The sequence below is a fragment of the Perca flavescens genome, chromosome 11, assembly GCF_004354835.1.
Source record: "Perca flavescens isolate YP-PL-M2 chromosome 11, PFLA_1.0, whole genome shotgun sequence".
Taxonomy (NCBI): Eukaryota; Metazoa; Chordata; class Actinopteri; order Perciformes; family Percidae; genus Perca; species Perca flavescens.
In genome coordinates this window covers 23,506,015-23,518,056 of record NC_041341.1, presented here as the reverse complement: position 1 = coordinate 23,518,056, position 12,042 = coordinate 23,506,015, and the positions used below count along the sequence as shown (strand labels likewise).

General features: G+C 37.4%; 1 protein-coding gene across 1 annotated transcript in view; it reads right to left on the bottom strand.

Annotated features, from left to right (window-relative positions):
* abca12 (ATP-binding cassette, sub-family A (ABC1), member 12) overlaps nt 1–11,493 on the bottom strand; it is a 62,791-nt gene extending 51,298 nt beyond the window's left edge. The window contains exons 1-14 of the mRNA XM_028590462.1: nt 11,427–11,493; nt 10,851–10,928; nt 10,517–10,610; nt 8,358–8,508; nt 7,304–7,434; nt 6,603–6,673; nt 5,420–5,587; nt 5,049–5,242; nt 3,988–4,106; nt 3,688–3,788; nt 2,568–2,714; nt 1,546–1,712; nt 808–941; nt 214–344 (exon numbers count right to left, since the gene is read on the bottom strand). Of these exons, the coding sequence (XP_028446263.1) occupies nt 214–344; nt 808–941; nt 1,546–1,712; nt 2,568–2,714; nt 3,688–3,788; nt 3,988–4,106; nt 5,049–5,242; nt 5,420–5,587; nt 6,603–6,673; nt 7,304–7,434; nt 8,358–8,508; nt 10,517–10,610; nt 10,851–10,916 (1,674 nt within the window). The 5' untranslated portion in view covers nt 10,917–10,928; nt 11,427–11,493. The remainder of the gene's footprint in view (nt 1–213; nt 345–807; nt 942–1,545; nt 1,713–2,567; nt 2,715–3,687; nt 3,789–3,987; nt 4,107–5,048; nt 5,243–5,419; nt 5,588–6,602; nt 6,674–7,303; nt 7,435–8,357; nt 8,509–10,516; nt 10,611–10,850; nt 10,929–11,426) is intronic.
* Nucleotides 11,494–12,042: the final 549 nt, after the last annotated feature.

The window sequence follows — 12,042 nt, the reverse complement described above, 5'->3', positions numbered from 1 at the left end:
CATGTTCTTGGAAAAAATACATGCAAGTGAGCCAACTATAGTTAAAAGTAAAATATAGTTTAAATGTGCTGCTACCCAACATCTAAGCAATGACACTGGCGACTAAACTATAATGAAACTATGATGCCTAAAACTAAATAAAAAATAACATCATTGCTATTCAAAAGATCAATAGCCAAAAGCTTATGGTCAGTTGAAATACTAAAAACATACCTTCGTAATAACTTCCATCCCACTGTCCAGGACATGACTAATCCAAACACTTGCCCCAGACTGGTTTGTCAGCAATGTTAGATAAGTCATTTGAAGTTGATCAGCATCTTTAAGGACATTGGCCATCATTCCTGCAAACCAGGGAGAGTGTAGACAAAAAATATACAACAAAGACAAAGCCAGATCAGTTGACTACAGTCATATTCAGTGATAGGCTATAAAACAAAAGTACATTTTCAACACAATTTAAAAATAAATAATTCCACCTTTTATCACTGTTAAGTCACCCACTTGTTACACAATCTCTGTTGTACAATACATCCTATGTGGTTTATAATTGTCCTTTTTGTATGTGTATCCATTTCCCTCATGGTACCTCCTCTAGTCCTACTTTGGTTCAACATTTTTCATAAGTCCCCTGAGAAAGGGTGGGAACTAGTTCCATTCACCTCTGGGTTATAAAGTACACATACTCTAGATAGAGAAAACAATAGTGTGCAGTGTGCGATAGTCATATTTACATACATACTAGTCATAAACTGAACACAATATGTCCTGTGAATGCGTTAACTTTTAGATTCAGTCTCTGCTTACCTTCTACAGTATCAAGGGCCAGGTTCGCTGACGTCATGGACTGAAAGCCAGTTCTGAGGACACTCTGGACAACCATATCCAGCTCCGGCACATTTTTTATAATATCCATCACTATTTGACCGACCCCCAAAAAGCTGCCAAAGCACAAGGCCAGATTTAAGATAAAGTACAAACTATTCACATTACAGTGGACAATTGACTTTGTGTACAGTTCTCAGATATTTAACCTGATATGTGAAACAGGAATAAAAAAAAAACAAAAACACAAGATGGTTTCCAGTTTGTTTTTTCTAAGAATAATGTATTAAACAAGAAGGGTTGAATGGGCTGCAACAAATTGTACAAAAAATGTTAATGGATCGGTATAAAAATAGCTTGTCATCTATTAAATATTACCAAATGATTTCCCAGAAGAAGCTTGTTTCTTCCATGTACAGTAGTTTATAAATGTCCATTTTGATATTATTGTGTGACCATTAGCTGGTGCAAAAAAATATCATACATGTGGGTTTTTTTGGCCAACTTTGCCATTTCTGAACAAATATAATCTTGCTTACTAATATACAGTACATTTCTTTTAAAACGCCTTCCAATTGTCTAATCATTTGTGTGACATTCAGAGAACATATTCAGTTGCCTCAATCCAAATAGCTTTATAGTTTTGTGCAGCATAAAAAATGGGTAGCCTCTGATGGATTTGCTTTATAACTGATTGGCAATGTACTGTACTGTACTTACAGCTCCTCGTCAATGTTTTGTGGTTGAGTATCTACGCTACGCCGGGTCCTTGTGAAGTTGGAGCCTCCCTGTCCTTTTGGGGATGAACCTCCCATCAGACTGTGCAGCAGCCCTTTGGCGAAGGACACATCATGTGGAGCAACATGCTTACTCCATACCAGGAGAACCTGAGGATAATATAGTTAACGTGTGGGACAAGAAGGTATGCTGAGTTAGATTTGTAAAGTTAAAAACATTTTAGCTGGCACATAATTGATTCTATGAGCATAGGCATAACCCTATGACTGCACATGCACGAGGGACAACCCAATAGCAACCCCTTAGAGGGCGAAGCCTATATGAAAAAGAAGTGACTCATTGAGTAATATGACATCAATGCTATATTGTTACAGTATATGAAACTGCACAGCTCTATTATTTTAAAAACAAATATATAGTACATATTACTTAAACAATGTTTTTCATATTCTTATTGTACATTTTAAATGTTATGTTCTTTTGACTGTTGCAGTACTTTATTTTTATCTTTTATTTTCTCGTACTATGTTTATTGTGATAAAGCAAAGTAGCAGGGAAAATTATTTGTATGTAAAAACCTACTTGGCAGTAAAGCTACACAGTAGTACACAGTGATGACAGTGTTAGCTAACAGCTTCTGATTGGGAATTATCTCCTCAAAGCACATCAACCCTAGTGGCAGTGCTAATTGGATGCTCTTTGAGGTTTCTGCTCCCCAGGTGCAACGTGGGAGCCGCAGTTGCTTGTTGCTATGGCCAACAGCTTTCTTGCGGCCGTAGACTAATTAACTGGTACTCTATGGATCTAATCAGAAGTGAAGGTGGCACTTGAGAATGCAAATTAAGAGCAAGGACAGAAGAACACAGACAAGTAACACAAGATAAAGTAAGAGTGAGACAGTGAGAAGACAAATGCCAGCCACACACATCAAGTAGCTGTCTCATTTCTGATGGGACTGTCATTCTCTCTCTGGTGTTGATATCATACACATCCTTCTAACCTACCTGCTTTGCCACCTGATCAGGGCTGATCCAGCCCAGAAGCATGTCCACGGTGCCTGTACTACATGCTGCTGTTAGCCACAATGGGTTACTGCTGTTGTCACACAAGTACATCCGCACCACGTCTCTGTCCAATGTCAGGCCAATAGCCTAGAGGAGGGAAGATAATTACAGTAAATATAAGGAACCTTACTCATTTATGGAAATATTATTACCACAAATAGTAAAAACTGTTCCATTAAATATGAAGCTCCTTATCTTAGCTTAGCTTAGCATTAAGACAGGAAAAAGGGGAAAGCAGCTAATTTAGCCTGGCACACAAAATTCGGGAAGGTGCGTTTTGTTACCTTTAAACAAATCCAGGCTTAACAGCTGCTGGCTGTAGTTTCATATTTAGCATACATGCATGAGAGTAGTATTGCCCTTCTTATTTAACGCTTGGCAAAAAAGTGATGTAAATGATGTTGAAAAAATGTTTAAATATTGTTTGCAAGTGTAACAAGAGTTATTAGTGATTCTACTTGCCAGGGTTTAATCATCCAATACCAAGGTTTTTTTGACATTCTGTATTGTGATTGGACAGTGGGCGTCTCCTCTGTAGATATATGCCCTTGTACGTGACTCAGCGGTGCCAGTGCATGAGGAGTGTGCCCGTGGTAGTCATAAGCACATTTTTACTGTTTCTTTTAATAATATTTAATGTACATTGTTATATATACATGTTGTATTTTTGTTTACACATTTGTTCAATTTAATGTTGTGTTGTGATATTATATATGCCATTGTACGTGACTTAACGGGCCAGTGCATGAGGAGTGTGCCCGTGAATGACCTACGTGTGTCTACGCTGTGTCCTACGTGGCTGACCATGATATGATTCTTTGTTCACTAGAATAAATCAGACCAGATTGAGAAGCAAGTGCAAAGTCTTCAATTAATACACAACGCAGAGATGACATTGGTTACACAAGTTCAACTTTACTTTTGTTTTTGAAATTCTAGATCTTAACTCCAATTGAGGCTCAAATGTGGCAGAGTGGGTTGAGACCAGTTTGGCAACCCTGAAGACAGAGCATAAGAAAGGTATGCTGTTATGTCCATTTCTTAACAAGTCAACACATACCTTATGCAGTGGAATTTTCACCTCTTGTAGAACATGTGTCACCATTTCACTTATTGAGTAATTTGGCAACGTCACAACCTCGCCAAGGGAAATGGACACATCTAAGCAAAATCACATGTTCAAAGGTTACACCCTCCTGGCATATCAGCACAAAACCAAACTGGCAACATTTCTCTGGTGTCATGTCAAAGGTGAATTGTGTTTGCATTTTTGTTTCCCTAGAACAGCAAGTCTTCATTGTGATTCAGCATTTTAACATAAGGTACAACATAAAGGTATATATAGCTGATGAAAAGTTACCTTTGCCAGGCCAGTTTTGAGCATAGTGGATCATGTTGATGCCTCCAGCAAGGAGAAGATGCATGGTGGAAAGTGAGGCACTGGCTTCAGGGAAATTGCTCTGGATGACATTCATAGCACTAGAGAGACCATGGGCAGAAAACATGTAATGCTCAAAGCAAGACATAACCTTCAGCAAACACTTGACAGAGCTAATGATTCGACAAACACACTTTGCCCTGTTCTAAATCCTTAAGTCTCAGATACTGCAGGTTGCAAACAGAGCTAGACCAAATGTTTGAAAACTATTACCAATAGAATATTTCTAAATTGAAGTCACTAGGGTTCAATTTTATTGTACCTCAGTTCTGTATTTCTAAACTAAAACCTATTTATGCCAAAACGGCCAGTAGCTTTCCTGTTTCTTCGTCAAAAATGTTGAATGAATAATATAAAAACTTTTGTCTAGCAGCTCTTAAAAACTCCAGCATAACACTGACAGAGAAGGGGCCACTGTACTTATTAAATATTCAGAATAACACAGCATACTTTAACTATTTCTTTCTAGGGATAGACCTATTATCGGGTTTGGTATTGGTTTGCATATGATCTGTATCTGCGTTTTATTTGCCTGATATCTGATAAAGTTCATTATTAAAGTGCTTTACTTTGGCTGCGCTACAGCTCTGTGTCTGTCCCTCTGCTTCGGTTTCACTCACCACTGAGTCTGACTTCATGTCCCGCACACAACACTATCTGACTATCTTTTACTGTGTATTGTGTTGAAAGTTTCTAATTTTTAAATAATTGCTTAAAGTATTTAAACTAAGCTTTGTGTTGGAGTTTGTAACATTCCAAAATCTTAATTTTGACTTAAAGATTTTCATTTCCACTCTAAATGCATATCGGTTCCAAATATCAGTTATTGGTTTCATTAGCTACTAATAATCGGTATCGGCCTTGACAAACCAGTATCGGTCGATCCTTATTATTATTTTTCTAAACTTACTAAATAAATATGTCACCTTCATACAGCTGCCCTTCATTCACTTTGAATTGTTGCATCATTGAAAGTACTTTACCCCTGTATGTTGGTCAGTAGGACTTCTGCGTTGGCCAGCACCTGGTCAACAGAACCAGAGGAGGAGAGCTGGGGAATAGCAAGAAGGCTTTCCCACAGTGAGGTCTGATTTTGCAGCTGATTGAACACCAACATTGCTGCCTCAGCCACCGTCATCATCTTATCTGGTTTTTCCAGCATCAGCTCTGCCAGTATCTGACAACAAGATGAGATTTCAGAGTCAACAAAACAAATGCAACTGCACCAATTTTGTGTTATTATATATAGTTTTGTGTCATTATATATATATTCCTCTGTTCGGATAACAACAAGCTGGCACATACAGGCACAAATCCACATACTGTATGTATGCAAGCAAACCCAAACACACACCTGGTTGAATGTCTTGAGCGAGACTTCAAACACAGTATCGTTGGACTTGCAGAAAGTGACCACAGCATAGCAGAGGGGGTTGGTTGAGGTTGTGTTCATCATGGGCAGCGTCATGGTGCAGATGGCTCTCTTCAACAGGTTCGCTGACTCCAGCATTTTGTTTAAGGTCTCCTAGATTCAGATTATAACAGTTAGGCAATAAATGCAGGTATTCATTCAAAAGGTAAATTTATACAATAAAATTAGATTGGAACACAAATAGTGAATGTACCTCCAAATCACATTGTTTACAGTTCCAAAATCAACTGTATTAATGAACAATCATATCTACACATGCTCAAAGATGCAACCTAACCTATACCACAGTGCTGCCAGTATTCACTTTTGAAATAGTATGTGTCAGTAGTTTAAAATACTGCTTTTCTTTGATTTTATTTCTTATCACTGTTGGAGTTGTCACTTTAGAGTGCTTTGATGAGAGGCTTGAATATGTTGGAGGGATTAAATTGAATTATAATTTGTTAGAAAAATTATGCTTAGAACGGTTTTGCTTCAGTTTCTTTGTTCTAAAAAAAGAAAAAGAAAGCTGAGTGACCTTGCAAGGACCACAGAATGCATCCCTGAGGGCAGAGCGCATAATGTGGAGGAGATGCCGGGTCTGACAAGAGATAAGAAGAAAAGCTACTGATAGCATGAACCGAATAACTAACTTGACTCCCAACTCCTTTAAAAAGCCACTGTTGTGAACACTCTTCAGTCATTCTGTACTTACGCTGAGGTGCTGTGAAACTGACTTTACTTGCAAGGAAAAAACAAACTTTGAGAGAACTCCAGTGATTTTGTTCATTCTTTGATAAATAATTATCCTAACACAATTGTACTATTTTAAGATTTTTTATCGGCTACTGCTGCTATAACACATTCCCAATTCTACTTAAACTTAATATCCTTCTTCATTATGGCTTACAAAAGAGAAAACAGATTCAAGAGATATTTGAATTTTAAACAATCCTTTAAGGTATTCCTTTAAGGCTTTATTTGTCAGAGAATAAAGGGCTAATCTGCTCTTAACAATGACCTATACAGAAAATACCAAAGGAGGTTTCAATACTGTGGCACTTGATAAGGCTGTTCTGTGATCCTGGCAGTTGTGTTCCTCCCATTATACTTTAGCAACACCCACCTGATCTCCCAGAAGAGTGGTATTCATGGTGTTCGTGAGAGAGACATTAGAGCTTCCCTGGAAAGATGGACCTGTAACACAAGAACACGCTGTTAAAAAACTGAATGTAGCAGTTACAGTAATGCCAAATATCACAGTCACCTTATAATGCAACCATGAAAGGGGCTTGATTAAACAAAGTCCAATTTTTTGGGACCAAATGGTCAACTTAGTGCATAAAGTGTGTTCCTTAAAGTAATAGTTAGCTTTCTCACAGATTTAGATGAAAAAATTATAACCAAAGCTAACAGGAGACAGATAGTTTAGCATAGCTTAGTAAGACTGGTAGTATATGGAAACAGCTAGCTTTGCTTTGTTTCCTCGGTAAAATGAATAAATAAAATCTCCCTACCAGCACCTTTAAAATCCACTAACTAACACACATCTTGTTTGTTTAATCTGTACAAAAACAAAGTGGTTAACCGAAGGCTAGCTATCGATCTTCTCATCTTACTCTCAGCAAGAAAGCGAATAAGCAAGTTATTCCTTTAATGAATTTCAGTAAGATTTAATCTACTAGAAATGTATGTATTCTTCCCAATGTACAGAGTGTTGCTAGTCTATCTTCCTAAATAGGTATCAGGTAGAAAATATCATTAATTAGTTAAAATTAACTGGAAAACACAAATGTGATTTTGGCATTGATCAACAGAATAACATACCCAAAATGTTGTTAAAGGCCTTAATCAGTGCTGCAGGATCATTCCTGGAGTCGTTGGGGAGAGGTAAGTTGAAAAACCCTGCCCCCTGAAACAGGTCTTCTAGCGGGGAACTCTTCGGCATTAGGTTCGACCTGTCATTCAGAGTCAAAAGGATCAGATGAGGAAATGAAAAGATGCTCAATCAAATATATATGATTTTAAACAAAAGTGTCTCTTCAAGGTTTTTTTTTTTTTTTCCATAGATCATAGCTGGTCTGGAGGTTTCTGTAAAGCATTATTCATCAGTAGGTTGAGGGTTACATGAACAGGTTTTCTACCTTCATTCTGGAATTTATACTTAGTAGAGAAGACAATTCTAAGCAAAATAGTAAGACTTGAACTGTAACAAAGTAGACAGGTTCCCATAAATAAAAGTGCATATTCCCTTAACATTATGCAAGTGTTGACAGAGTTGTTTTAAAGGAAATGCAGCAAGAAAGTTAACAGTCACCCCCTGCATTATAACAGAATTCAAGACAAAACAGACAGAAAGAAAAAGACAAGAACATTGTCAAAATATTCATTTAAAAAAAAAGGTGAATATGGCTTCATAAAACTGTGGTGGGTTAGGATTAGGCAAGAGTTAAGAAGACTGCCCTTCCTCTTCCTTATGTCCAACGCGGTCTCATGGCAGTTCGTGAAATGGTCACGTTATTTTCTAATTTTTTTGTGGTGGCCAGCACAAATTGTTCTATACGGAGATTGCGGGGGAGGACGCCTCACGGTTAACTTACGAGGCGACCATTTCACGAACTGCCATGAGACTGGGTTGTTATGTCATGTGATGCTGCTTTGTTTGTGTTTATCCTGTGTGACTCAATGGTCCTCTATATCTATATATTTTTTTTAATCATATGACAACAATAGAGCCACTAGAGACATTCAGTATGTTTAAGATGTGAAAGTTGGTTTAGATGCAGTGACACTGACTGAAATTACAACTTCAATAAATATGTGGTGTTTTGGCAGAATAGGTCAGATAATAGATCATATGCAATATGTACTGATGAACTACCTTGTATCCCTTGAGGTTCTTATAGATGACTTTGTTGCAGCTGGGTCCACCAGGCGTGATTTGTTGTAACAGGTGCTGTCTGTGTTGCACATGAGGGTCTGCAGGAAAGGGAAGAACCCTGTGCTGGGTAGGTTCCGGGGTCCCGCATAACCTGGAGGAGACATGAAAGAGTTGCTGTTGTAGTGTGGATGCTTGAAAACACCACTTTCATGAAAGGGGTGCTATGCAGTTTTGGCCATTTCTACGCTGTTTTCTCGCTTTTGGCTAGGAGATTTCTCTATAGAGCTCCCCCTACAGCTTTGGAATAGATATTTGGCAGCTCCTATTACTTGTGTCTGACTCCTCGCTCGGTCAGTCTGCTGTTTCCTCTTTTGTGGGTTCCTCCGACAATGCTTTCCTAGCTTTCTACTTCTTTTTTGCCGGCTCAGCCATGAAGAAAGTGTGAAAAATTCCATCGCTACCTTGTTAGCCGGTTCCTAAATGGGCTATGTGTGCAGTGCCGTGAAGCAATTCATTACATCGTGAGACCTGATATCACACAATACTTCCTGACGCAGAGGCCGGCGGCTGAAAGTTGCAAGGGTGGTTTTTCCGCTCACATGCGCTAGGGGGGAGTGAGACGACCACCATTCAACTTGAAAAAAGTCATATAACCATTCCAATGACTCTGAAGCTGTTCAGTTAAGGTAAATTAAGCTAGAAAAAACTTTAAGAATGGTTTCAAAATCCCAGGAGACCATTTCCTTAATTAATAATTTATAATTTATACTGTTTATTGATCCCCAGTGGGGAAATTACAATTTACACTCAGTTTGTTAGAAATCACTACACACAGGCCTGAAATTCATGCACAAATGGAGAGATGTCAGAGTAAGTGGGCTGCCAGTGCTGGACCAGCGCCCTGAGTGGTTGGGGAGGTACTGTGCCTTGCTCAAGAGGACCTGGCAGTGCCCAGGAGGTGAACTGGCAAAACTCCAGCTACCAATCCACACTCTGTACTTTTGTCCGTACTAAGACTTGAATCAGCAACCCTCTGGTTCCCAACCCAAGTCCCTACAGACTGAGCTACTGCCATATGTGAATGCATCAGAAAAACACTTGCCTTCTATTTTGGATGGTTTCACTTATTTTAGTGCTTTGTGTTGGCGCAAAACTTTTTCTGTTTGATAAGTTGTTGGCTTGTAGTGATATCTCTGACCACAAGATCAGGAGCCTCCTTTAATTTCCAATTGTCTGAATCACTGCCAATGAATAACTCATATCATCTTCTGTTGGTAAACAATCTCAGCTATTTCTTAAACAAAGAAAATGAGAAATGAAGATGTGTTGCTTTCTGAGATAATAAGAATAAATACCAGAGCGGTACTGTAGTGTACTGTACTGTAGATAGATTCCATTGTATGGTAACGCTCTGATATTTATTCTTAGTATCTCAGAAAGCAACTTGACACCAAACATTTCTCTAAAATAACGGCTGAGCAAACAGCGTTTGACTATGCTTAGTTACGGCATTCATGGAAGACATTGTGAAACATTCAAAGTTCAAAGAATTGAATTACATCAGACCCAATGTTAAAACCTCCTCACACAGCCAATTATTAACATTTAGAGAGAAGACAGTGAAATGCAAATGTTATATTTCAGCACATAAGATCATTACTACTGTCCAACAATAAAAAAAATCCTATAATTTGGTGTCTGCATAGATTTTTTCATAGTTCATTATTTTTCAAGAAAAGGATTTAATAGAACTTAATACTTCTGTGAGAAACAGTGTGTTTGCAGTGTAATTTGCAAAATTATACAGTACAGGCCAAAAGTTTGGACATACCTGAGGCTGGTTTTGTTGCCCGTCTTGGGTGTGGTTTAATACAAAACAACTCAATAAAAAGCACTTAGCAGGGGAGGGAAGGTCTTATTGTTCAGAGCCACTGAATAGTTTCTGTATTAGGGCACGGTGGGGTTATGTTACACAAAGGTATGTTTTTCCAAACTAACTGGTTTGTACAGTATTATCTTGTTTGCAATTGATTGCATAATAGTAAGACTTGTCTTTGTAAAGATTTTTTAAAGGGTTTTTGAAATATAGTTACATGTCATTAAAAAAACATGGACCTGGATCAAAGCACTTTATTTGTGTGCAGTTTTTTTTCACTTACATGTATCTTTTATTACTGGAGGGAACTGGTTCCGGGTCACAGCAATGATGATGAAGATGATCAGAGGCCAGGCGACCAGAGTCAAGGACCATAGCTATAACACAAGATATCATAAAACAGCAATAATCAGTTTATGAAGAGTTAATTTCCAAAATGGAATTGTATGTATATTGGAATATATGTATATATATATATATGTATATGTATATATATGTATATATATGTATATGTATATGTATATGTATATGTATATATATATATATATATATATATATATATATATATATATATATATATATATAATTAGTTCCCACTCCATTTAAAAGTGACTCACTGGCTGTCTGATAACTGCCAGTCCATTCTTCCAGAGAAGAAGTTTCAGCTGCTGGAAGAAGGCCATCGGTAAAGGAGGCTAAAATGAAGACACAATACATGAGAATGATCCATCCATTAGCTACATATCACTGTGGGTCAAACCACGTATATAATGTATACATAGTTGAGATTTAAAGATTCTTTTTTTTAAGCCAACATGGACAAGAACTTCTTGAAGTGTGTCTGTATGAGTATAGGGTACTTAAAGTATATTACACTAGTCTGACATTTCAGATATAACAGATAAAGATATATACTGTTTAAAAGATGAATAACTAATTTTAATTTAAAAAAACTTATAACATTTTAAAATGTATTATTCTTATTTAAATTTTTTATTATTTTATTATATATTATATAACTATTACTGATATCGTGCCAACATTCGCTTATCACAAATCCACATGCATAAACTAACATCTAAATAAAAAAATACTGAATTCTTTGTGAAATAATAATAATAATAATAATAATAATAATAATAATAATAATAATAAAGTAACAACGTAGCCTACTAATAAACCATCGGACCTACCTGGTTCCGTCTGTCCTCCTGAATTGGATAATGATTTGTTATCGGACTGTAGCTCTCAGGATTACGAAGGACATGGCGTAGGTGGGCCCTAGCACGATGCCCTTTCCATTAGTCGTTGATGGGAGTAAAACAGTGACAGAAATACGCAGCTTGATAAAAACTGGATATGGATAAATGTAACAGCAAGCTTCACCTCTTCGTTCCCTGTCTCGTAGCTAATGTGAGCAGCCGCACCTGTGTCTGACAAGGTTCCTGTGTGGGAGGGCGTGTTCCTGCCCGCACTTAACAATGGAGAAGTGATCTCTGGAAACAATTAACTGTATCTGTAGGCTATAGCGATTACGGGATGTGACTGGCCAGCCCCTTTAAGTGCTTTATCATTTGCATAATATCCTATCAAACTATTTTAGCTCAATCATTTTTAATCGACTTGTATAATAAATAACAGCCTATCTAAAATAAAATGTTTTATTTATTTTTTTACCGCTCGTTGTCTGTAGACAGTTAACCCACCACTGATGTTCACATTTCAGATTTTAGCTTCATGTACTCTACCTACCTGACACCTCCAACTCTTTCTGTAAAAGCTGCAATGGTTTTTAAATTCAAATTCAAT